At 41.6% G+C, this 26,415-nt stretch overlaps 1 protein-coding gene across 2 annotated transcripts in view; it reads left to right on the forward strand.

Moving 5' to 3' along the window:
* tspan4a (tetraspanin 4a) overlaps window positions 1–26,415 on the forward strand; it is a 138,136-nt gene that overhangs the window by 46,004 nt on the left and 65,717 nt on the right. For both annotated transcript variants that reach the window (XM_010897090.5, XM_010897089.5), the window contains 2 exons: window positions 13,501–13,692; window positions 18,368–18,442. In XM_010897090.5, the coding sequence (XP_010895392.1) occupies window positions 13,501–13,692; window positions 18,368–18,442 (267 nt within the window). The remainder of the gene's footprint in view (window positions 1–13,500; window positions 13,693–18,367; window positions 18,443–26,415) is intronic.

Here is a 26,415-nt window from a genome sequence, read left to right on the forward strand (position 1 = left end):
ACTGGGAGATATAACTACTGCAGAGTCTATATAATAATAGTTTTTTGTTTAAAACAGTTATTTTACACTGGTTTCCCATAAATTATTTCTTAGCTAGTGTTTCCCATAAGATTTATATAGTCAGCATGGGCAAAGTCTGGTGTTCCCACTGATTTCAAGACATTGCACTGGTTAGAAACCTCCTTTCAGCTGCATGCAGAGACAGGACATCTGACTATGGGTCATTAGAAAAAAGGCTTGATTGCTAAAGTTATCGAATAAAATATCAATTTTAAAGCTGCCTTGGCAAAAATACAATGAATAAAAATATAAATAAAATGTAAAATATTTCACAGATTTTATTCCTGGTACAAATAAACCAGATGAATCCATAAAGAGCACACCTCCAGCATTCCAGCTGTTTGGTTGGCAGGCTTCAGTCAATCCAGCAGGCACAGAAGTCAGATGTGGCATGGTTACACATAGTCTGCGGTGGTGAAGCTAGTTGGATGTTCTGCCAAATTCTCTAAAACAACATTTGAGGTGGCTTATGGTAGAGAAATGAACAATCAGTTCTCAGGCAACAGCTCCAGCAGACATTCCTGCAGTCAGCTTTCTAATTGGATGCTCCCTCAAAATTTGTTGACGTCTTTGGCATTGTGTTTTGTGATTTATTGTCCCCAGTAAAAGGTGTACATTGACATGTGATACATTGTTGCTATCTTACATTGCTTGAGGAGTGTCCAAATTCCAATATCTGAGACCTAGATTTAAAGAACAGATTTACCCACCAGCACACTAACCACAAATGCATACTAAAAGTAGTTTGCCTTTATCTGTTCAAACACCCACATCTACAAAAAGATTGTGAGAGATATAGCAGAGCGGAGAGCCACATTTGGCAGATATAGCGTTACTGTGGGGATTTACCGGATAAAGATCTATTACATGTTGAGGATATAGAGATGACATTCTGAATACTGATGTGTAAGAAGATACAAATCAGCCTGGTCCCCGATCCGATTGTGCCGTCTTGCCAAATCATATGGTTATTGTCATGTAGGAGTTGGCACGACCACACAGTGAGATGCAGGACCAGGTGTACAACAACACAAAAAATATATAAATTTCCAGTTTTAGCTGTGGACACCAGAAGGCTTAAGGTATGATTCAGCTCCCTCCTCCAACTAACTTAACACACAATGAACAATCCATTAATGTATGTGTTTGCTGTCCAGAGAACAAACTCACTGTTGGTGGGAGATTCAAAAAGACATGTCCTTTACTGAATTGATGAGTGAGTCCAATTAATCACTGATAATTATGCAGCACATATGTGGAAGGTTATTCATGACTAAAATGGAATAAATAAATTGTATTAATACACATCTAAATCTGAGTGCACTGGGTATCTACATTTTACAGAACTGCTGAGATTCAATAATATGATTACTTGTTATTTGCTGCTTACAAGAAAGGACTTCCGTTGATTAACACATTTTGAACCCAATGAAGTAGGACCAAATCATATGTCCCAGACTAAACAGTCAACCAATATGTGAAGAGATGCTGCTGAATTGAACGAAATGACTCGAAAGAATCAAACTTTTTTCTGAACGACTCGACAAGATCCGAGTCAGTAAAAAGAGTCGAACTTCCCATATCTAGTGTCTAGAAAATAGGGTTCTGACGAGTTCTCGTGCCACAAGATCTCGCAATATTAAATTGTGACATCTGTCTCACGGTGTCAGCATGACGGAGTGTGAGGGTGAAATTAGCATAGAAGATGCCCTGCTACTTTTAAATCGTTTGTGGGGCAGCATTTTGGGTACCCGGTAGGGCTGTGCACTGGACAAGATTGTACTATCCGAATAGTATTGGGTTAACTGAAATATATGTTTTTAAAAACTACCGATACAACATGAGCGCTACTACATTAAGCCCAAATCACACGACAGACGAACGTCAACGGCGTCATTATTGCGCTCGTAATTTTGAAATGGTCAATTCACATTAGGCCCGCCACTACTGCAAACATTGGTTTATGAACTTGTTGGAATTCGTGGTGAAAATTCTTCATCATGGGTGAGTGTTGTACTATTTGTAATACAAATATAACTTGATCAGTTAGCGTTCATACAATTCTCTATCAAACATAGTATATTTATTGGCTTATTAGCTCTCTAGCTGTGTGTTAAATGTATGTACAGTACTCATGCAACTAAATGAATTCACTATAAACTATTTGAAACAATGGTGTTATTTCTCATATGCCTGTTGTATTGTACACAAAATCGTCTTCAATTTAATAATTTACCTGTTTAACAACAGTACTGAGTACTGTACATACATTTATCTAGCTAAATAGGCAAGGCAACGACAAATATGGGTCATTCAGACTCGATATTAACACACAGCTAGAGAGCTAAAAAGCCAATAAATAGATGCTATGTTTGATAGAGAATTGTATGAAAGCTAACTAATTCAAGTTATATTTGTATTACAAATAGTACAACACTCACCCATGATGAAGACTTTTTTCACCACAAAGGTCCTAAACCATCGTTTGCAGGGAAGTCACCATTGTGGGTTCCAGGGGCAGGATGCCCCTACTCAAAGTCTCCAACCGTCCCTCCATTGTGGTGAAGGCGAGGTGGGATTTGACTATGCCTCAGGTCATGAAGGGGTGCCCCCATGCCTTCATCGCGTATTTGCGCAGCGAAGGGACCTCAGTGTCCAGCGGGCAGCCTCAAAGAGGTATTCCCCTTCCTCCGGCACGGGCATCGGAATGCGCAGGCGCCTGGCAGCAGCGGAGATGGCAGAGAAGAAGTCCTCTTTCACTGCTGGGTGGTCGACACTCCTGTCCTTCAGGGGGGTGACCTCCTCTTCCGAAGAGGAAGAGTCGGAATAACTCTGCACCCGTTCGCCTGAACGGGGGAGAACAGTTCTAGAGGTGGGCGGAGCCGAAACCGGGCCGGTCCCCTCAGCCTCCGACCCCGACTCCTGAAAGGAGTCCTCCTCAGAGAGGAGAGAGAGGACGTCGGCGAGAGGGACCTCCTAGGCGAAGTACGCCAGCCTGTCCCTCTTCACCTGTAAAGGGAGGATGGCACAGGCGGTGCACACTGGCTCATCAATGGAGCCGTCGCGAGCATGCAGCAGTCCCAGACACGCACAGCACAGTGTGTACGCATCGACCGCTGGGTCCAGCTTTCTCCACCGGCAGGCCAACAGGGAAGTCAGCAGCTGGGGCGCCGGGCTAGAAGAGACCGCTCCAGTGGCCGAAGAAGGTGAAGCCATCCTTGGCTTGTTGAGAATTACCGAAGACTGCATATCTAAACTTTCTCCTGAAGAAAAAAGGGATACAGAGCAGAGTATGACGACATATTTTATAGCCATGGGGCAGATGGCCATGAGAGGTGTGATTTGCATATTTACATTTTCAGTGACTGCCTATTGGCAGAGAGGGTAAACCAATAGAGCAAAGCCCCTATGGGCAAAGCTTCACGATATAGAACGTAAGAATATCTTGCCGTACACCGGGGCTAACACGAGCACAATTCCAATGCCCCTACAGAACCACCATATCTCTCAACTAAAATCAATCACGCCTTTGATGAAAACACTAAAAGGCCAGACAACGTCGACAAATGCCTTTGCAATCTCAACTTCCAGTCAAGTGCTAGAGCCATGGCAATAACGAAAGACATCAGCGTTTTCTCATGTGAAATACAGGAGAGAAGACAGTCAGTTGAGTTTGTGGCAAAACCTTTTACAGTGCTTACATGTTGTTCTGCCTTTTTTACTGCATATTATAACTCATACTCCGAAAGTAAACTGAAGTGACATTCATTACAAGATGGTTAGTTAAAACATTTCTAAATGCACCTGCATTGTTTTGCATTTTATGACTGTTAGTCGAATAAAAAACTTTTTCCAGTCGCATATTTCGATTTCTTAAAAATAGTGTTAAAATCTCATGTTGTTCTCGTGAACCCAATATTGTGCATCGTCTTGTGAGCTAAGTGCATCGTCACACACCTACTAGAAAGTGACAAAGCGCTATGTTTGACACAGCTAGAAATCAACTTGCATTGTTCTGTAAAAGAGGCTATCATTACATTTAAGTCCATCCATTTCCTTACAGGCTCCCCTGTGGAAGTCAAACCCATAACCTGTCGTTTCAAATGCCACGCTCTATCAGCTGAGCTACACAGGACTCTCATTAACTTCATAAGATCGACAAATGTATAATACCTCTGACAAGTACAGATTGGTTAGACATAAACAGGGTTACATTTTGCTGCAACGCGTTTGATATGCAGCTCATTCATAAGCCACAATGCTGCTGTATTGTCACGTAAAAAAAAAAATAACTGTTGAAATTGAACAATTGAAAATCCTCTTTCTCCCCTCAAATGTTTCTGTTAAAACTAATGTGAGTTCAAAAGTGATCCAGTGTTTTAATTGTGCCGTGTGTATGCAAATGTTTTGAATTAATTTGTCTTGCCAGTTGGGACATTTAATTGCCTACTCGTAACAACATTTGCCCCAGGATATGCTGTTGTTAATTTCAGAGAGATTCCTATGTTTAGGTGAAATGTAGGACATTTTAAGGCAAGGTAAATGTGATGGAGATTACTTTTTAATTAAAGTCTCTTATATTATTAAAAGTATATACACAGTTTTCAATCCCAGATCCAAAAATACGTCTGGGAACACCTTTCAAAGCGGACTTGTTCAAGGATACTGGATATGCTTGTGTCCTGTTATTCATCTTTGGATTGATGGATTCCCCTCGTTACTTAATGCTTTTTGAATATTCAATGATGGGTTAATGTCATCTGCCTGTATTAATTTGAGAGATGCTGTGCTAGCCTCATGAACATTGAACATCACAACTTTCCACAGGTACCAGCCCTTGTGGTTATGCCCTTGCTTATTAATTGACTATTTCTCATGTTTTGTCCTTTCCTTATGATATATATATATATAAATGGTTTTGGATTAGGTTTGGGATGTAAATGGCCATGTTCCAGCACTACTGTCAAGCTTTTAATTGTGTACATAAACAGAAAACAGAAATATCATCCAAGGTCATAAAGTTACATTCCACTGTTACCTACTTGGAAAGTAGTTTATTACATTCAAATATTACTTCCTTTAAATGTAACGTATTACATAATGTTTGCATGCACCTAATAAAAGTTTATGAAGATGCCTGAAGGCATTTTCATGCCCAGCAGCAACTTAATAATCACAGCACAGTTTCTCTTTTACAATACTTGAAAGAAACTATTTTGCTGAATTATTTACACGTAAGTAAACACACATATAACCAATTAGGCACAGTCAAAGTAAAACTTTGATACAAGAACAACTGACTATACAAATCGGTTTTGAGCACACATACAAAGAATCAAAAAATTCCATAGAAACTAAACCATGACAGTGCTCATTCATTTATAGTTTAGGCCAAGACAGAGCTGAAGAACATCCATTCATATCAGCTGTGCCTAACTTGATCATCTTTGTTGTTTGCTTTAATACCAGACAATAAACCTGGCAATTTCCTGAACCTGATTTATCCTGTTTGTGAGTTCTGTAGTGGTGTGGTCATCACTATCCTCTTGCAATAGGACCAGCTGGATGGCAAAAACAGTGCAAGTAGTACCTCAAAGGTAATTAGAATTAAAAAAATAACTATTCAGCATGACAAAAGAGTTGAAAAGAAAAGCCTTGAGTGAAGAAAAGAAGGGTTCAATTCTGGCTTTACTGGCAGAGGGATACAGTGAGTGTTGCTTCCATCCTGAAAATTTCAAAGACGGTGGTTCATAAAAACAAGATCAAGCAACAGACATTGGTGACAACAAAGCTGCAAACTGGCAGAGGGCGAACACGACTGTCCACTGACCGGCATGAATGGCAAGGACGGTTCGAAACAGACTCCTAGAGGCAGGGCTGAAGTCGTGCAAAGTTAGAAAAAAGCCCTTCTTCAATGAGAAGCAACAAGCCAGGCTGAAGTTAGCAAAAGACCCTAAGGATTAGACCATAGAGGAAGGGAGTAAGCTCATCTTCTCTGACGATATAAATATTTGTCTTTGTGAAGGACGCATGAATCAAGCCAAGTACAAGGTTATCCTGGAAGAACACCTGCTTCCTTCAATGTTCCCCAACTCTGAGAATTGGTTTTTCCAGCAGTACAATGCTCCATGCTACACAGCCAGGTCAATCAAGCTGTGGATGGAGGACCCTGTCATGGACAGGCCAATCTCCAGACCTGAACCCCATTGAAAACCTCTGAAATTTGATAAAGAGGAAGATGGATGGTCACAAGTCTTTAAACAAAGCCAAGCTACTTGAAATTTGGTGCGAGGAGTGGCATAAAGTCACCCAACAGCATTGTGACAGACTGGTGGAGAGCATGCCAACATGCATGAAAGCTGTGATTAAAAATCAGGGTTATTCCACCAAATATTGATTTCTGAACACTTCCTAAGTTAAAACATTAGTATTTTGTTGTTGAAAAGTGATAGGAATTTGTTTTCTTTGGTTATTTTGACCAGTTGTTATTTTCTACAAATAAATACTCTAAATGACTATTTCTATTTGGGAGTAATGTTGTCAGTAGTTTATAGAATTAAAAAAACTGTTAATTTAACTCAAACACATACCTATGAATAGTAAAACCAGAGAAACTGGTAATTTTGCAGTGGTCTCTTATTTCTTTTCAGAGCTGTATTTACACTTGTGCACAAAATGTTGCATACCCTGGTAGAAATTGTGAAGTTATGGCACTGTTTTTGAAAATATGATTGATCATGCAAAAAAAAAGAATTTTATTTAAGGATGGTAATCATATGAAGCCATTTATAATCACATAGTTGTTAAGCTCCTTTTTAAATCATAATGATAACAGAAATCACCCAAATGGTCCTGATTAAAAGTTTACATACCCTTGAATGGTTGGCCTTTTCACAAGGTGACACACACATGTGAAAATGCCAATTAAAGGTTAATTTCCCACACCTGTGGCTTTTTAATTTGCATTTAGTGTCTGTGTATAAATAGTCAATGAGTTTGTTAGCTCTCACATGGATGCACTGAGCAGGCTAGATACTGAGCTTTCAGCCAAAACTGCCAGAAGAATTGTTCGGGATACAAAGAAAAACCCACAGGTAACCTCAGAAGAAATATAGGCTGCTCTTGAAAAATATGGTGTGGATGTTTCAAGTAGCACAATATGACAATACTTGAACAAAAATTAGCTGCATGGTCGAGTTGCCAGAAAGAAGCCTTTATTGCGCCAATACCACAAAAAGCCCTGTTACAATATGCCCAACAACACCTTGACACGCTTCACAGCTTCTGGCACACTGTAATTTGGAGTGACAAGACCAAAATAGAGCTTTATGATCACAACCATAAGAGCTATGTTTGGAGAGGGGTCAACAAGGCCTATAGTGAACAAAACACCATCCCCGCTGTGAAGCATGGTGGTGGCTCACTGATGTTTTGGGGATGTGTGAGCTTTAAAGGCACGGTGAATCTTTATGGTAAGATTAATGTTATCAGAAAATACTGCCAGACAATTTGCATTCTGTAAAAGCTGCGCACGGGACACTCTTGGACTTTGCAGCATGACAATGAACCTAAGCACAAGGCCAAGTTGACCCTCCAGTGGTTACAGCAGAAAAAGGTGAAGGTTCTGGAGTGGCCATCCCAGTCCCCTGACCTTAATATCATCGAGCCACTCTGGGGAGATCTCAAATGTGCGAATTCATGCAAAGACTTTGCATGACTTGAAGGCATTTTCCATGTCGAATGGGCAGCTATACCACCTGCAAGAATTCAGGGCCTCATAGACAAATATTACAAAAGACTGCACGCTGTCCTTGATGCTAAAGGGGGCAAGACACAGTATTAAGAACTAAAGGTATGCACACTTTTGAACAGGGGTCAGTTATTTTTTTTCTTTGTTGCCATATTATTCTTATGATTGTGCCATTCTGTTATAACCTACAGTTGAATATGAATCCTGTAACAAATAAAAGACATGTTTTGCCTGCTCACTCATGTTTTCTTTACAAATGGTAAATATATTATCAATTCTCCAAGGGTATGCAAACCTTTGAGCACAACTGTACCTAGTAAAAATGTCTGTACATACTTAAGGGCCCAAAAGGCAAGATAAAATCTGAACATGGCACTTTAAGCCATGGCCAAACTTGTGGAATTGCTGGAAATTACTTAGGAACACAAACATTTCTCTGCGCCACATGACAAAATCAGTAGAATTACTGAAATGTAGCAGCAAAACTGGACTTTTTTTATATGCACCATGGCACTGATTGGTTGGTGAGCGAATATATCAAAAGCCTAACCAATGTGCAAAGCAAAGCCTATGTTCTGCATAGGCTACTGGTTACAGACTTCTGGTATTTAAATGTCATGGTTTGCTGTTTCAACGTTGGCTACACAGAAACTAGTCACTTCCAGTGACTAAATTGGGATTATTGCCTTATCTCATTACAATGCTACAACTGTAAAGATTTGAATCTACTTTTAGGGAACTTTCTGCATGGAGATACAAGGAGAGAATATATCTAGTCTATTGCAGAGAACTCAGATATACACTTTAATGAACACATCAATCAAACCTAGTAGCACATCTCACTCAAACAAGCAAATTAAAACACTCCTTTCCTTTAAACATTTGCCTTACACCACCTAGGGCTGTAGGAAAATGCTAATAGAGTGTGCATCAAGTGCCAAGGATTTGTTAAAAATGAAATGGAACCAGCTATATGATTGTAGAATTAAGAATTAGAATAGGCCTTCTCATTTAACATAATCTCAATGTGGACTGTGCAACTAGGCCTATATGGAGACAGAACGTAGCCGACAGCCATATAGAAACATTTAAAACCTAAAGGTCAGCTGTTGATAAATGTTATTGAAGCAATTAATGACTGTGGCATTATTATAACAACAATTAAAGAGCTAGGAGCTCAAACTATGTGATCATTAAATGATTTCAGGGGTCATGGTACAGTAGGACTTGTGAGCAGATTGCTACTATGATAACTAAGATCTCCTTTCACCTTATTTGGTTCTATTTGCCATCGGAAAACCTTGTGCACACTTACATTGGCCACATACATGCTATACCGTTCTACTTCACACAGCATACCGACCCGGGCCCAGTCTGTCTAGCTAGAGCATGCCATCTAGGAGGATATAACAATTATTGTTAGGAACGACAGACACAAATGTGCACTGAGTGTGGTGTCAGCCTCTTACACAAATCTCAGGCTTCTGACAAAACCAAAACAAATTGATAATATCATAGTATAGAACTGAATGGTACCTGAGGTCACTGACACTATAGGTCTGCTCATTAATTCATGTGTTAATTTGAGACCACAGGACATCATTGATAACATTTTGTTTTCAGGATTTTTTTCAAGCATATTTTATGTTTTATTAGTGGGAAAAGTGAGAAAAGACAGAGTTAATTGGTGAAAGAGCAGTAGGAAGGATTTGAGCCTGTGCTACAGCATTACATGTGCACCAGAGACAGCAGGTTATACAACTGGACCACCCTAGATCCCATCGATTGCGTCTTGTACTTGTGTTTATGGTATGACTCTTCTCCATTAATTTGTTGTGTGCTCATGGATTTCGCTTTCTAATGACTGCTATGTGAGCAAAACAAGTCCTATAGGATTTGCACAAACTATTATAGGGAACCTTCTAGCATGATTGGGGAAAGAACTGACCTTTTCTAAAACGCATATCATGCAATTATGTAATTTACACGAGACAAGCAGAATCCTTTAATACCCGTAAAATGACTGGAATGAGTGGCATCTTTGATATTGATACATTGAAATGAAGATAACCTTGTCAATGCAGCCAATCTAGGCCAAAGAAAAGAAACAAGTGATCGGACAGTGCTAGGTTAAAAGGTTAAGCCTTTCCAGTAATTATGATTTTCACATTTGGAATATGTTCCTCTGTAGCTAAGGCCTACTCTAGAACCTGTAGTTTATTCTTGCTTATATTAGATGGCAATTCTTTAAAAAAAATCTATAGTTACTTGTTGCATTTCTCTGTGTTATTGCAGTAACATCTGTTGTTTTGACTCACATTTCATGGAGCTAACAACAATAACTAGAAAGGGGTGGGACTTAGGGATATTGAGTGAACAGTCATTTTTTACTAAATACATGTGTGGCAAAATGATTTGTTTGGAGGATTATTTAAAAAGTAAAACTACATGTTTCTGCATGCAGTTTTACTCCTTAAATATTTTGTTTGGGAGATGGGGTGCCCACTAAACAAATCTCATTTGTTTTGAGTGAGATGGGGTCCCAGTCAATCACTGCTGTTGCCTAGTGTCATGTTTTCGGGACTGTTAGAGAAAAGGTTTCTGGATATTGGTATTCTGAACCATCTTTTGGAACTGCATCTATATCTTTGGCATGGTCTCATGAGACTATGGATTTTCTGGGCCATGGGCTTCAGGTCTCAATGCAAGTGTGCTGTGGCAGTGAAATCTTATTCATCAGAGGCAGACTGACACATTTGTTGTGTTTGTAGGTTGGCCCAGATGTTGTGGATCTTTTTCAATAGATAAACATTCGTCTGGGGAGATTTGAAACTCATCTGTATTTAATGGGATATTATGCCAGGGATGTCATCGTTTGTTCAGTAAGGTTTTGATGTGTCATCTATCCCTGTTACTAGACCACTAAGCCATAGACTGTCTGAGATTTCATTCTAAGCAATGAAATATGAGTTGAAAGTAATTTCATGGTTTGTCATTTTGCCATGTTTTTATCTAAACTTTAGTTGGCACAGCTCATTTGCTAGCAAAAGAAGGGTTGTAATGAAATTATCATAATCGTTATACTTTGCTCTCAAAAGTGCTTTCCAATTTTAACACTGTTTAAAAGAAGCGTTTGAACTGCCAAAGTGTGATTTTTTGGGGCTAATTACTTTTAATTTGCTTTTGTGAGTTTTCATTTTACCAAAACCACATCCAACTCCATCAAACCAACAAAGCAAAAGTAGTTGAACACTTATAAACAGCACTCTAAATAATACCCATTGATCAGTTTGGCCTTTCAATGAATAGACTAGAGACTTGAAAAGTTTTCTGCCAAAACAAACAAGAAATCCTCAGGCAGAGATTGCATCCAAACTTATACCCTATTTTTATGTTGTGAGCTATTTTTGAACAACAGCAAGGATGTAAGATCCTTGCAAACATACAAAATATATCCCAAAATGCGCATCCACCAGTTTTCAAAAGTTTCTTTAAAATGTTTTGACTTTAGACAAACTTTAAAACATGAGTATGCCCATTCTATTGTATTGTATTGCAAGCTATAAAAAAATAATTCCATAATATACTGAACTGTAGCCACTGCTTATTGGCAATAGGATGTAAATTGGTACCCAGCGCATGTCTCACAAAGAACACCATAGATTAATGAACTATAAACAGAGGAAAGTATAGTCTCATAAGGGGGGCAGACTAAAGTTCTTCGAAGACTCTGTTGGTGCTCTTAGGCCATTTGAACAGACAAGGACAGCTCACATACCACATACTCTGGCTACTAGTTCTCAGCCCTCTCAGCAACATCATTTTATGAAAACATTGTACTATCTAAGAGGCACAGGGCATGTGATATTTATGTACATAAAGTGGATAGACTTTTGCTGTCGAGAACACAGGGCCTTGGAAACCTGCATAATATCTGTTACCATGTATACACTACATTAATACAGTCATTTTCCCTTCTCTGTCTGTCTCTCTGTCTGTCTCTCTGTCTGTTTGTCTGTCTATCTGTCGGTCTGTCTGTCTCCACCAGATATCTCCTTTTCTCTTTCTCCCTCTGATTCTCTCTCCATTCAAGGCACAATGATAGATGTGTGTATAAGGAAGGAAGGCAGTATGTTGAATTCTGTTCTGAAATTCAGATCATGGTGGATGAGGTTGGACAACTTGCACCATCCTGTTTAAATGTTTGGGGCGGCCGCGTGCAATGCCTCAGAGCATTTCTATTCATGATTTGGCCTACTTGGCGCTCAAGAGCTCATTAAAAAAAGATCTGGTGTTATGCTACAGTTGGGAATTAAAGTGCAGGGAGAAAAACAATAATCACATTTTTAGCCATGCAAGTCGAATCTACTAGTCTTCGTTGAGCATACAGTCGAGGCATTTGCAGGCATCACCTTTATTTGTGTGTGTCCAGTAGAGAATATACAGTTTGGTCTGGAAATAATTGGACTGTGACACAAGTTTTGTTATTTTGGCTGGTTACCAAAATATATTCAAGTTACAGTTAAATAATTAATATGGGCTCAAAGTGCAGTCTCTCAGCTTTAATTTGAGGGTATTCACATCCAAATTGGATGAAGAGTTTAGGAATTACAGCTCTTTAATATGTAGCCCCCTCTTTTTCAAGGAACCAAAAGTAATTGGACAATTGACTCAAAAGCTGTTTCATGGACAGGTATGGGCTATTTGTTATTTCTTCATCAACTAAACAGGTAAAAGTTCTGGAGTTGATTCCAGGTGCAGCATTCGCATTTGGAAGATGTAGCTGTGAACCCACAACATGCAGTCAAAGGAGATCTCAGTGCAAGTGTAACAGGCTATCCTTAGGCTGCAAAAAAAATCTGAGTGATAGCAGGAACATTAGGAGTGGCCAAATCAACAGTTTGGTAAATTCTGAGAAAAAAAGAACACACAGGTGAGCTGTGCAACATGCATGACGTCCAATGGCACTGGGTCACTAGTGTTTGTTGATGATGTGACAGAAGACACAAGCACCTAGATGAATTCTGAAGTGTTTAGGGATATCTTTTCTGCTCAGATTCAGCCAAATGCTGAGAAGTTGATTGGACACCGCTTTACTTTAGAGATGGACAATGACCCAAAACATACTGCGAAAGCAACCCAAGAGTTTTTTAAGGCAAAGAAGTAGAATATTCTGCAATGGCCGGGTCAATCATCTGATCTCAACCCGATCGTGCATGCTTTTCACTTATTGAAGACAAAACTTCAGACAGAAAGTCCCATGAACAAACAACAACTGAAAACATCTGCAGTAAAGGCCTGGCAAAGCATCACAAAGGTGGAAACCCAGTGTTTGGTGATGTCCATTTGTTCCAGACTTCAAGCAGTCATTGCCTGCAAAGGATTCTCGACAAAGTATTAAAAATGAGCATTTTATTTATGATTGTGTTAATTTATCCAATTACATTTGAGCCCTTGAAATAAGGGGAATGTGTATGAAAATGGTTGCAATTCCTAAACATTTCATACAATATTTTTGTTCAACCCCTTGAATTAAAGCTGAAAGTCTGCACTTCAGCTGCATCTCAGTTGTTTAATTTCAAATCCATTGGCGTAAAGAGAATTGTTTCAGTGTCCAAACATTTCCAGCAAATGTACAGTAAATGTATGTTGTGTGTTTTTGACATGTTGCTCTCTTTCCTCTCTGACAGCTGGGGGGATGTGGAATACTGGGCGTTGGGGTATGGCTGTCGGTGACCCAGGGAAACTTTGCCACACTCTCCTCATCCCTCCCATCTCTCTCAGCAGCCAATCTGCTCATCGCAGTAGGAACTATCATCATGGTGATTGGTTGCCTAGGCTGTGTCGGAGCTGTCAAAGAAAGTCGTCCGCTGTTGCTGAGCGTGAGTATCTTACAGACAGTATATTCACTATGGTTGACTGAAACTACACTAGAATGTATTTAAGTGCGTATTTAACATACGCTTTGATCCATAGCAACATACCAAAGTAGTAACATTGACAGACAGTGATATAATGTGTGTATATAAAGTGATATAAAGTGGTGTAAATTGGGCTCTGTAAAGACACTTTCAACACACGTCAGCCAATATGTGTCAAGGAGACGTTTCTATGTCTCACATACTTTGTTTGCATTGCATATTTGAAATACTCTAAACTTACTTAATTGAAACTACATCAAGGCAATTATTCACTATAAAATATTTAATGTTCATTGTTTGCATTCAAAACTAGCTGTTTGATTGAAATACTCAATGCATAATTTTTTATGTTCAATGTTTTTGTCAATTGACTTCAATAATATAGTTAGGAAAAGGACTGCAAGGGTTTTTAAAATTTTAACGTAGTTAACTGGGAGGTCAGAGAGAATTATCTTCAAATTTGGTTGCATTTAGTTTTAAAACCAAACGCTAAGTTAATACCCAGGATTGTGGGTCAAGACCAGGATTCATGCAGGTAGGGATTGTTCATAATTTCACTCAGTGCCCTCTGGAGTGTCAGAGCTCAGAATGATTGATTAATTTAAGTGACCTTGCACCTGCTTCCAATATTTGTATATCTTTCCCAAGATAGCCCAATAACTGTAGTTTCAAATGGGAGGCTAGTGAAGCTGGGTGGCCCTGGAGTTCTTCTAAAAGCAATTTTTTAAACATTTACAAAAATGTTTAAACACCTTAGTTCATTCACCCTTATCATAAGATATCGGTTAAGGAACAGAAAACGTTATTGAGATTTGAAATGGCCTAGCAGAACTTCCTTGGGCCCAGTTGTTGGACAGGTGTCAGTAACCATTGGCAACAAAACTAAAATAAATTGTTAACAGTAACACAGCTACAGCTACATTAAATCTTCAGATTAACATGAAAACAGTATATCTAGCTTTGCTCGCGCAAGTAAAGCAAGGTTTTCAATTGAAATTACTTCCTTGGAATTAACAATGTACTGTATTCTGGCATACCTGAATGTAGCCAATGCATGAATAATGCTGTTGTTGCCAGCACCACACCTATTAAGCCATTGGAATAATGCTTTGGACACAATTTAAAGCATACCATTGCTTTCCAAAGCCCTGATTCAATAGAACTTTGTTTAAACTGCTATTTCTACTATAACTGTCTAATGGTGATTATCAACATTGATCAACGAATGGTCTTAGTCTTTAAAGTCCACAACCACATCTTGCTACTGAGAATAAAGTGATATTGAAATGTTTAAATTGTTGTTAAGACACCAGCACAGCAGGTGAGGCAATTACTGGCCCTGTGGTACCACCATCAAATGGATGAAACACATCATAGCCTTATAGAACCCATCATTAGTGCCGGTCTTGACATTCTCCCAGAGCGCCCAGCCAGTTGGACTACTATGTCAATGTGATTAGCGGGCAACGTCTGCAAAGGCTTTTTTCCGTAATGACTCACGGTTCATCTTGAGCCTTCCCGTTGATTTCAAAGGAAACAGCTATAACCCTCTAATAAGAAAAGCAATTAGAGATTTAATAACCAAACTGATCGTCGAGGGAAAAATAAAAGATTTGACAGCTCTAATTGCCCGAGTGCTGTCGTGCTTTGTTTCTAATAGTTGGGATTAAAAGTAATACACCGGGAACTTGTAATATCAAGTTGCAGGCGACATTTTACAACTGTTGTGTGTTAAACGTCTTTAAAATTATGTTTTGTGTTGTGTTGTTGGGATGGAAATGTCCATTGGGATTCTGTTAACTTTATTACATTATCTCCATGAGATTCATTGGAAAATACAAAGCTCTGTAAAATATCCACATGCCCATTATATAGCTTCATTTCAAGCAGTACAGTATAAGAAGGATTATTGACATTGGAATGTAGCCTGGCTCTAGTGGACCTGTTCCAAGTAGTTCGCTAGAATGCATTTTGGAACAAATTCCTGGGCACACATTCTAATTGACGGTTTCCTAACAGCTATCTTGGTGGACTGCCATGCTTTTACACTGGGCACGACTCTTTCTAGACTGACTGCTCAGAGGAACACTCAGCTAAACCAAAACACATAGGGCAATGAGAAAAAAGAGATTGTGCCTTCACAATAATACAGTTGCATCCTCTCCACCCACCCAACCTCCTGCAGTAGGTCGGCTACCAGATTCAAACCCATGCCGAAGCAGTATGTTACGCCTGGGGGGCAACATCTTAGACCAATGTACCAACCTAGGCTACAGTAGTAGGTTTCCTGGAGGTATTCATTTAGGTGGCAGTGCCCGACTGTTTCTTCCTCCTACCAATTTGTTGGCATGCCCGCACCTTCAGCAGCTATCTTTGACACTGAATGGGAACCACAGAAAGTGAGTGGAATAGATGCCTGGAAATAAATGGCTGACCAGCAGTTTGATTATATAGTTCTCCCCATCACTCTCTCTGACAAGGAATAGGTCTTAGCTAAACTTAGATGTCAGTGAAGCTCAATGAGAGAGGGAAACGGGTTATAACATCAGTAACTGGTTTGGCTACTGTAGTGGGGAGGCTCCCTGTCCCATCCACACTCCATGAGGCACAGACACACACAAACACTGTATGTGTGCAGGAACGCACAAATACGCCCTCACCGTGGGACACAAACACACACATACAGCCACTCACACTCGGGCCAAGGTCTTTTAACCACACACCTCAGGTTGTTGAAAGATGGTGTCGGTGTGGGTGTACCAACATTCACTGGCAGTTGTGAGGCACTAAGCGGATGACAGAAGCTTTGCATAAAGGGATTTTTTTAATGTAAACAATGACGCTTTCCGTTTGTTTTCATTGGCTAAGCTCAGTAGTTGCTTGTTTGTGCACTCATTTGAACAAGGAATGTGAATGAGTGAACTGTCAGTTTGATTGATGGTTTGCCTGCTATCACATTATAACCAATATTGGGTGAGACTGAGATGTTTTAAAGAGGTTCTGGCGTTAGATATGATTGGCATTCAATTATCAACTTTTTTACATCATTTCTGACAGCAAATTGGTTTCCTAGCTTTCATTTCATTGCGGCAACTCTCTGTGTCTCTGTTTATAATTCCCTCAGTTCATTTAATTGTTATTGGTTTTGACTTTGCTATATTACAAGAGGAACATTTTGTCTGATGTCATCTACAAATTCCATTTGGATTTCAGAGCTGTATAGCTGAATTCCCATTGGATGTTGCAAATGCCTGCAGGCGAGAGGATATTGTGCTTATCAGAAATTGATTAAATGAGAGAATATGCAGCGATCCGCATAGTGGGGGGAATCTGTTTACTTTCTAAGTGGCAATTTGCGTCACTTTTCCATTCTTAACAAGGTCCCTCTGCTCTGGAGTGGGCCTATAGTTTGAAGCAGACCGAATCATTGCAGTGCAGTCACGGAATGGAGAGACATGAGGTGGACTGGGGCAGAAAATGTTGGGCAAATAAAATAAATCGCTTAAGAAGTCTACGAATAAATACACTTTTTTGAACATTGCTTTCCATTTTTCTTTCTCTCTACATCTCCTGTTCAGCCTTGAGTTAAAAAAATAATAATCCCACACAGTTGCATAACGGTAATGCATTATTAAAGCTGGCACACACAACCTGTGTGTCTGGCAACAAAGGAGGATATCCGAACAACATCACTTCGACAGATACAGACAGCTTCTTGTAGGTTGAATCAAGGATAGAGCAGAGACAAGGACGCCGTGGCTTGTTTTCAAAAAGTCAGTACCTCAACCCCCAGGTCTGTTATAATATCACATCTTTTGTCCCGCCATGCCTTTGTCTACCATTCAAACAAGCACTGCCAAGCAGACCTTTGGGGCAACATCCACCCCAACCAGAGAACACTCTGACTGCCACACTAGCTAGCTATACTTTGAAAGAGACCTGAAATAATACTTTAATGAAGAAAAACATCTGTAGAGTGTAGGTGTAAATAACACAGACTGCAGACAGCTGCAAACGGTCAGTTTTGACAGACTAAGTCACATCATTTATATCCCACGCTCACACTCCTTGCCTTTCCAAAACTCTCCCTCTACATCTCCCTAGAGGGTTCTCTTCCTTCCCTCCCCCACTGTCTTCCATTTGACATTGGTGAAAAGGGACAAACAGTCCTCTGTGAGAGGGACAGAATGCTGGCTTTGCCGGTTGTAGGATGGATCGGGTGGCAACTGCCTGAGCTGTCACGTGGGGCAGGTAGGAAAAGTATTTCCTCAGAAACCATCTCATATGGCAAGCTACAGAGGAGGGTCTGCCCATAAAATATGGGAGTGTTTCCAAATTCGAAAGGCATGCAGGTTAGGTTATGTATCAGTACAGCTGGCCCACGCCTTCCCTTCTTTGTTAGTCATTAATATAGAAGGCGGAATGATCTAAAGGTGTTGGATCTCCTGTGTCTCCTGAACTCACTCTTCCTGACACTTTGTGTCTCTCGTCTCCCGCTCCTCTTTTCTCTAGTTGAAGTTCATACTTCACTGTGGTAGCTCTGGCTGCTTGCAGCTCTGGCGGTGATTCCTGTGTCTGATGGGTGAACTCATCAACGCTGTGCATTTTTTCTAACTCCCTCTCTATCTCTCCACAGTTCTTCATCCTGCTTCTTCTGATCTTTTTCTTGGAGATTCTGTCCATCGTGCTCTTTTTTGTCTACCAAGACCAGGTAAAGGGATTCCGCTTATTTATCTTGTTTAATTGTGTAATTTATTTTTGTATTTTATTTATTACTTTTACATTTTAAAAGGAGTAACTACCTTCATTGTTTTCCAAACATGTAATTGCTCTAGGTGCAAAGATTTGTATTCACAGTTGCTGTTAAACTTTCTTTGTGTATGCAGATTGATGGGAAAAGATGATCTCCAGTGTCTGTTTTGGAGATAAGACACATGGTACAGTTTTAAATATCTCAGAATGTAATTATACATCTTTACCCATTCAGGCTTATCCAATGTTCTTCTTCCCTGTATAATAGCAAGTAAGATTGAAAAGCAGGCGGAGCGATGCCGTTTGAACATAAATAAATCTCTGCACATCAGAGCATTTTCAACTGGGGAAATGATTAATAATACAATACTATAAGTACACACAAACACACACACACACAGACACAATAATTCAATTCATAGCATCCCAAATTCAATCCATCTAAACAAGACTTGCTTCAATGATGGGATGCCCTCCAATTCTATCGACCACGCCTACTCCATTATGAATGACTCCTGGCATCCTTGGTTACCTCCAGGGCCAAGGCCATTGGCGTCTATCGTCTCTGTAGCTCTTAAATAATAATCCCACCCTTTGATATATTTCTCCACACTCTTTAGTGTATTTGATTTGTCCCACTCTGTGTACAGCCTTTTATCTTCGGTTATGTAATAAAAACCCATCCAGGCTCTCTGCTTCTGCCCCACAGACATTATAATCCTTCACATTTCGTCTCACTTTGAGTCGCTGTGTAATTCCATGAGTGCTCCTGGATTGGCAGCCTCTTCCTGGGCTCTAGGCCAATAGGAGTGGTGTACCTTCTGTTGTGAATGTCACCTTTCCTCTGTCCCCCACAACTCCCTTTGGCTAACATTGTTTCCCTATCCTCCATACCGGTTCTGAATTATTCAGTTTCATTTCCGCACTGTTACTGTGTACACAAAGCATAAGAAACTGAGGAAAAGAGTAGAGCATTGTAAAAAAGGCGCACTGTAGATGTATTGGGAAAGAAGATCAAAGGGCAGTGATCTGCATTTGACTGGTTCTAATGGACTCTACGATGGTCTAAAATAGCAGGGAGACATTATGCTAACTTAGCACTAACAGACTTTATTGAGCAAATCAAATCAGTGTTGTTAGCCATACATGACATTTCCGATTGTGTTAACCTGCGTTATGGATGTAGGTTATCACTGCAAAGCTGCATTATGGATGTAGGTTATCACTGCAAAGCTGCGTTATGGATGTAGGTTATCACTGCAAAGCTACGTTGTAAATACAATGGCATGTATACGGTCATATGAAAAAGTAAGTATACCTCAAATGTTAACCTTTTCTTTACATATTTAGACTCATGGATATGCAATCTTAACTTGTACACCATTGACAGATAAAGGTATTCTAACAAATGACTCTATATAATACTTGCAATTATTTGTTTCAAAAATGAATTCTTGAAGCTATGGAAATGGCTTTGTAACCCCTTCCGGTCTCATTGGCATCAATAATCTATCTTCTGAGGTCCTTGAATAGTTATTACTTGTATTATCACAATCTTGTCGGTTATACACAGATGGAATGTACTCAACTGTACTTCTCATTGTATATTAACAAAGGAATGCAGTTTGGCTATTCCTTATATATGTTTCATATGGTTTCATCTGGTTCTCATCATACTGCTATGAGTTCTCAGACCATATAGAAGACATAAGCTAAAAAAAAAACATATATGGGCCTAGGGCCAAGTGGAGAATAATGGTTAGCTGGCAACAGATGCAGAGGATAACATGGTTTGACTGGGGTTGTATAACCCAAGTCACTATGAACATGTCCTAACCCAAGTCACTATGAACATGTCCTAACCACATGATGTTCTCCAAACGTTTAGACAGAATAAAGTACAAAACCTCTATAATCTACATATTTAACGCATATTGAATGAAACCATAATTTAAACATGTAATATATGTGTATATGTCACTAATATGGAATATGTATGATTAAGAAATCTTCCACAACATGGTGTTACCACACACCCATATGGTTAAGACCAAACCATACCAGGTTTCTAATCTTTATAGAAGGCAGGACTCTCCGAAGTTAGTGTACTGATGATTTTCTACTAATTTTGACCTGTATTGGCACACATGATTCACTTTTTAGTAATTTAATGTGCGAGTAAAGGTAGGTGTGTACTTACTTTTTCTGCTTATGGAAATTGTATTTGTATCTATTTTAATTGCATTAGTGTTTACAAAGGTCACATTTATCAATGGATGTGGTTGGACTTAAGCTCATGTCGTGTCCAAATAAGACAACTTTCCTGGGGATGTATTTCATTTTTTATGTGACTGTATGTCGATGCCTTTTTTTAAATATTCAACCTACTGGCCATGTTGATGCAACATGATGGAGAAATAACATTAGCTTTGCCCCGACACCTAATCCCCTGATTCTTCATCAATATTCTGTTGCCGGGTCTCATTCCTTCACCTCCACTGTTGTCCTTAGAGCCTGGAACACTCTCAACCCATGCACCTGCATCAACTAAAGCCAGCCCAAAGCTGCTAATTACGCCATCTTTGACTGATTCCCGTTCTTTATAATTCCAGGTAGGGGTGCACGATATATTGCCTCAATACCGTTATCACAATATCACAATGTGATATGTCATTGAACAGTACAAGTACAGTACAACGAAATGCAGTTAGCATCTAACCAGAAGTACAAATAGAGGAGGGCAGAGAATTTATTATTTATTTATTATTTAAGTATAATGTAAGTACAAGTGGGATGTATAGATGTGCAATGAAGGCAAATGCACGTGCAAATGGTTGTTTTTACATATGTTTAAGAATATCGAAATGAATATCGATATCACAATATCACATTTTATCATTATTATACAACCCTAATTCCAGGCAGGCATGTCAGAACCATTTAAGCCAGCGGTTCCCAATCGGACCTACTCTAATATTGTGTTGATTGACAGTTGCTAATTGAAAACCAAGGTGAAGCTGTAAGACGTTTGTCTGATCACACTGTTTAGTTCCACTGTTTTGTTCACCAAAAATACACACACAGTCAATTTGAATCAAAGGTTTAAGCATAATTAAATACAGGAATTGGTCGGTTACCATCATGGTTGCACCCTAAAATGTTCACTGTATTTATATGACAAGTTTCACCACACCTACATCATTTAGAGTACTGTCCCTGCTCTTGCAAAAAAAGGGTCACAAACTCTTTTGAATGCCTTAAGATCAAATCTCTCTATTCCTGGCTTATTCGTCTGGGACCCATATGCCCTCTAAAACATATAATACACATAACACAACTGGTCTTTTTTCATAAAATACAAATGAAAAAAGTCCTGCTATGTTCCCCATCAAAAACTGTTTTCAGATGGTTGGACAGCATCAAAATAACCTTTAAATTTTCAATTCTGAAGGACAGAAAGTAAAAATACAGGAAATGGTTAATCATCAACTGTCCTTCACTTGTCTGAATTTGAGTCCTTGCCTGTCCAGAACTATTGTATGCCCTTCAGCTGTCTTCAGCTGTTGTTGTCAATGTGTTGTCAATAGGCAGTTCTCTATATGAATCAATAATGCTTTCATCTTGGTTTTCTTGAAGGACCTACAGCACCATGAAAAAATATTTCCCACATGTCTGGTTTTTACATGTTTGAATATTTTTGCACTGAATGTTATTAAACCAAAACCTAATATTAGATAAAAAGACCTTGATTTAAAAAAGACAGAAATAGGTACTGATTTTATTTATTTGTTAAAGAAAATGATGCTAACCTAATGCCCTTTATTAGAAAGTAATCATCATAATCATCAAGGGGAAGCAAGTTAGCTTAATGGATATGACATTTGATTGCTGTCTGAAAAGTGCCTGGTATTCTTTTTCCATGAGCAAGACAGTTAGCCCAAAGAAATAGCATAGCATAGCATCATCTTCCGCTTATCCGGGGCCGGGTCGCGGGGGCAGCAGTCTAAGCAGGGATGCCCAGACTTCCCTCTCCCCAGACACTTCCTCCAGCTCTTCCGGGGGGACACCGAGGCGTTCCCAGGCCAGCCGGGAGACATAGTCCCTCCAGCGTGTCCTAGGTCTTCCCCGGGGTCTCTTCCCGGTGGGACGGGACCGGAACACCTTCCCAGGAAGGCGTTCCGGAGGCATCCGAAACAGATGCCCAAGCCACCTCAGCTGACCCCTCTCGATGTGGAGGAGCAGCGGCTCTACTCTGAGCTCCTCCCGGGTGACCGAGCTTCTCACCCTATCTCCACCCTGCGGAGAAAGCTCATTTCGGCCGCCTGTATCCGGGATCCTGTCCTTTCGGTCATGACCCAAAGCTCATGACCATAGGTGAGAGTAGGAACGTAGATTGACCGGTATATCGAGAGCTTCGCCTTGCGGCTCAGCTCTTTCTTCACCACGACAGACCGATACATCGACCGCATTACTGCAGAAGCTGCACCGATCCGTCTGTCAATCTCCCGTTCCATCCTTCCCTCACTCGTGAACAGGACCCCTAGATACTTAAACTCCTCCACTTGAGGCAGGCACTCTCCACCAACCTGAAGTGGGCAAGCCACCCTTTTCCGACTGAGGACCATGGCCTCGGATTTGGAGGTACTGATTTTCATCCCCACCGCTTCACACTCGGCTGCAAACCGTCCAAGTGCATGCTGAAGGTCCTGGCTTGAAGGGGCCAACACGACAACATCATCCGCAAAGAGCAGAGACGAAATCGTGTGGTCCCCAAACCTGACAAAGGGCAGCCCTGCCGGAGTCCAACATGCACAGGGAACAAGTCTGACTTACTGCCGGCAATGCGGACCAAGCTCCTGCTTCGGTCGTACAGGGACCTGACAGCCCTTAGCAAAGGACCCAGGACCCCATATTCCCGAAGCACTCTCCACAGGATGCCGCGAGGGACACAGTCGAATGCCTTCTCCAAATCCACAAAACACATGTGGACTGGTTGGGCAAACTCCCATGAACCCTCCATCACCCTGTAGAGGGTATAGAGCTGGTCCAGTGTTCCACGGCCTGGACGAAAACCACACTGTTCCTCCTGAATCCGAGGTTCTACTATCGGCCGTATTCTCCTCTCCAGAACCCTGGCATAGACTTTCCCGGGGAGGCTGAGTTGCACAGGCGATGTTGCACAGGCGTGTCAGCCAAGACAGCCTCACAACATCCAGAGACTTGAGGTACTCAGGGCGGATCTCATCCACCCCTGGTGCCTTGCCACCGAGGAGTTTCTTAACCACCTCGGTGACTTCAGCCCGGGTGATGGACGAGTCCACCTCTGAGCCCTCATCCTCTGCTTCCTCAATGGAAGACGTGATGGCGGGATTGAGGAGATCCTCGAAGTACTCCTTCCACCGCCCGACGACATCCCCAGTTGAGGTCAACAGCTGCCCACCTCTACTGTAAACAGCGTTGGTAGGGCACTGTTTCCCTCTCCTGAGGCGCCGGATGGTTTGCCAGAATCTCTTCGAGGCCAGCCGATAGTCCTTCTCCATGGCCTCACCGAACTCCTCCCAGGCCCGAGTTTTTGCCTCCACAACCACCCGGGCTGCAGTCCGCTTGGCCTGTCGGTACCCGTCAGCTGCCTCTGGAGTCCCACAAGCCAACCAGGCCTGATAGGACTCCTTCTTCAGCTTGACAGCATCCCTTACTTCCGGTGTCCACCACCGGGTTCGGGGATTGCCGCCTCAACAGGCACCGGAGACCTTACGGCCACAGCTCCGAGCGGCCGCTTCGACAATGGCGGTGGAGAACATGGTCCACTCGGACTCAATATCTCCAGCCTCCCTCGGGATCCAGTCAAAGCTCTGCCGGAGGTGGGAGTTAAAGATCTCTCTGACAGGAGACTCGGCCAGACGTTCCCAGCAGACCCTTACAGTACGCTTGAGTCTGTCCAGCTTCCTCCCCCGCCATCGGATCCAACTCACAACCAGGTGGTGATCAGTTGACAGCTCCGCCCCTCTCTTCACCCGAGTGTCCAAGACATGTGGCCGCAGGTCAGATGAAACAACAACAAAGTCGATCATCGACCTGCGGCCTAGGGTGTCCTGGTGCCACGTGCACTGATGGACACCCTTATGCTTGAACATGGTGTTCGTCATGGACAAACTGTGACTAGCACAGAAGTCCAATAACTGAATACCGCTCGGGTTCAGATCAGGGGGGCCGTTCCTCCCAATCACGCCCCTCCAGGTGTCACTGTCGTTGCCCACGTGGGCGTTGAAGTCCCCCAGTAGAATGATAGAGTCCCCAGTTGGAGCACTTTCCAGCACCCCTCCCAGAGACTCCAAGAAGGTCGGGTACTCTGCACTGCCGTTCGGCCCATAGGCACAAACATCAGTGAGAGACCTATCCCCGACCCGTAGGCGCAGGGAAACGACCCTCTCGTTCACCGGGGTAAACTCCAACACATGGCGGCAGAGCTGGGGAGCTATAAGCAAACCCACACCAGCCCGCCGCCTCTCACCATGGGCAACTCCAGAGTGGTGAAGAGTCCATCCTCTCTCAAGGAGTGTGGTTCCAGAGCCCAAGCCGTGCGTAGAGGTGATCCCGACTACCTCTAGTCGGAACCTCTCAACCTCACGCACCATCTCAGGCTCCTTCCCCGCCAGCGAGGTGACATTCCACGTCCCTAGAGCTAGTTTCCGTGTCCGGGGATCGGGTTGTCTAGGCCCCCGCCTTCGACTGCCGCCCGATCCTCTCTGCACCGGCCCCTTATGGTCCCTCCTGTGGGTGGTGAGCCCACGGGAGGGCGGCCCCATGTCGCTCGTTCGGGCTGGGCCCGGCCGGGCCCCATGGGGAAAGGCCCGGCCACCAGGCGCTCGCGAACGAGCCCCAACCCCGGGCCTGGCTCCAGGGTGGGGCCCCGGCTGCGCCATGCCGGGCGACGTCACAGAACACATGATTTTTTTCTTCATTAAGGGGTTTTTGAACCGCTCTTAGTCTGACCCGTCGCCTAGGACCTGTTTGCCTTGGGAGACCCTACCAGGGGCATATAGCCCCAGACATCATAGCTCCTAGGATCACTCGGGTACTCAAACCCCTCCACCACGTTAAGTTGGCAGTTCAAGGAGAGGTAGAAAACCTCAAGGAGTGTGGTAGAAAACCCAAAGAAATTGTTCTCAATCAATTTACTTCGTAAAATAAAATGTTTTCTGGCTTAGATTCAAAAACTGGTTATGCAACTATTTGCAGTAGTGACTGGAAAAATCTCTTCCAGTAATTATTGATCAGTCTCTCACAGCACCTTGGAGGAATTTTTGCCCAATTAAGAACTGCTTTAACGCGGTGGCATTTGTTTTTTATCATGAACTGCTTGTGACAGGTACTGCTGCAAATCCCAATGGGGTTTAGGTCTGGACTTTGACTAGGCCATTTTTAAACATTACATTTCTTGTACTTCAACCATTATAATGTAGACTTCAGAGTTTTAAATATTTTGCCTTAATGCATGACCCAGCACTCAATTGCTTCTGTCATACTTAACCGTTAGTATGACGTTTGTACAGTGGAATTCCATTTTTGGTTTGTGACAGACATACACTCACCTAAAGGATTATTAGGAACACCATACTAATACTGTGTTTGACCCCCTTTTGCCTTCAGAACTGCCTTAATTCTACGTGGCATTGATTCAACAAGGTGCTGAAAGCATTCTTTAAAAATATTGGCCCATATTGATAGGATAGCATCTTGCAGTTGATGGAGATTTGTGGGATGCACATCCAGGGCATGAAGCTCCCGTTCCACCACATCCCAAAGATGCTCTATTGGGTTGAGATCTGGTGACTGTGGGGGCCATTTCAGTACAGTGAACTCATTGTCATGTTCAAGAAACCAATTTGAAATGATTCGAGCTTTGTGACATGGTGCATTATCCTGCTGGAA

Source organism: Esox lucius, chromosome 2 (genome assembly GCF_011004845.1).
Source record: "Esox lucius isolate fEsoLuc1 chromosome 2, fEsoLuc1.pri, whole genome shotgun sequence".
NCBI lineage: Eukaryota > Metazoa > Chordata > Actinopteri > Esociformes > Esocidae > Esox > Esox lucius.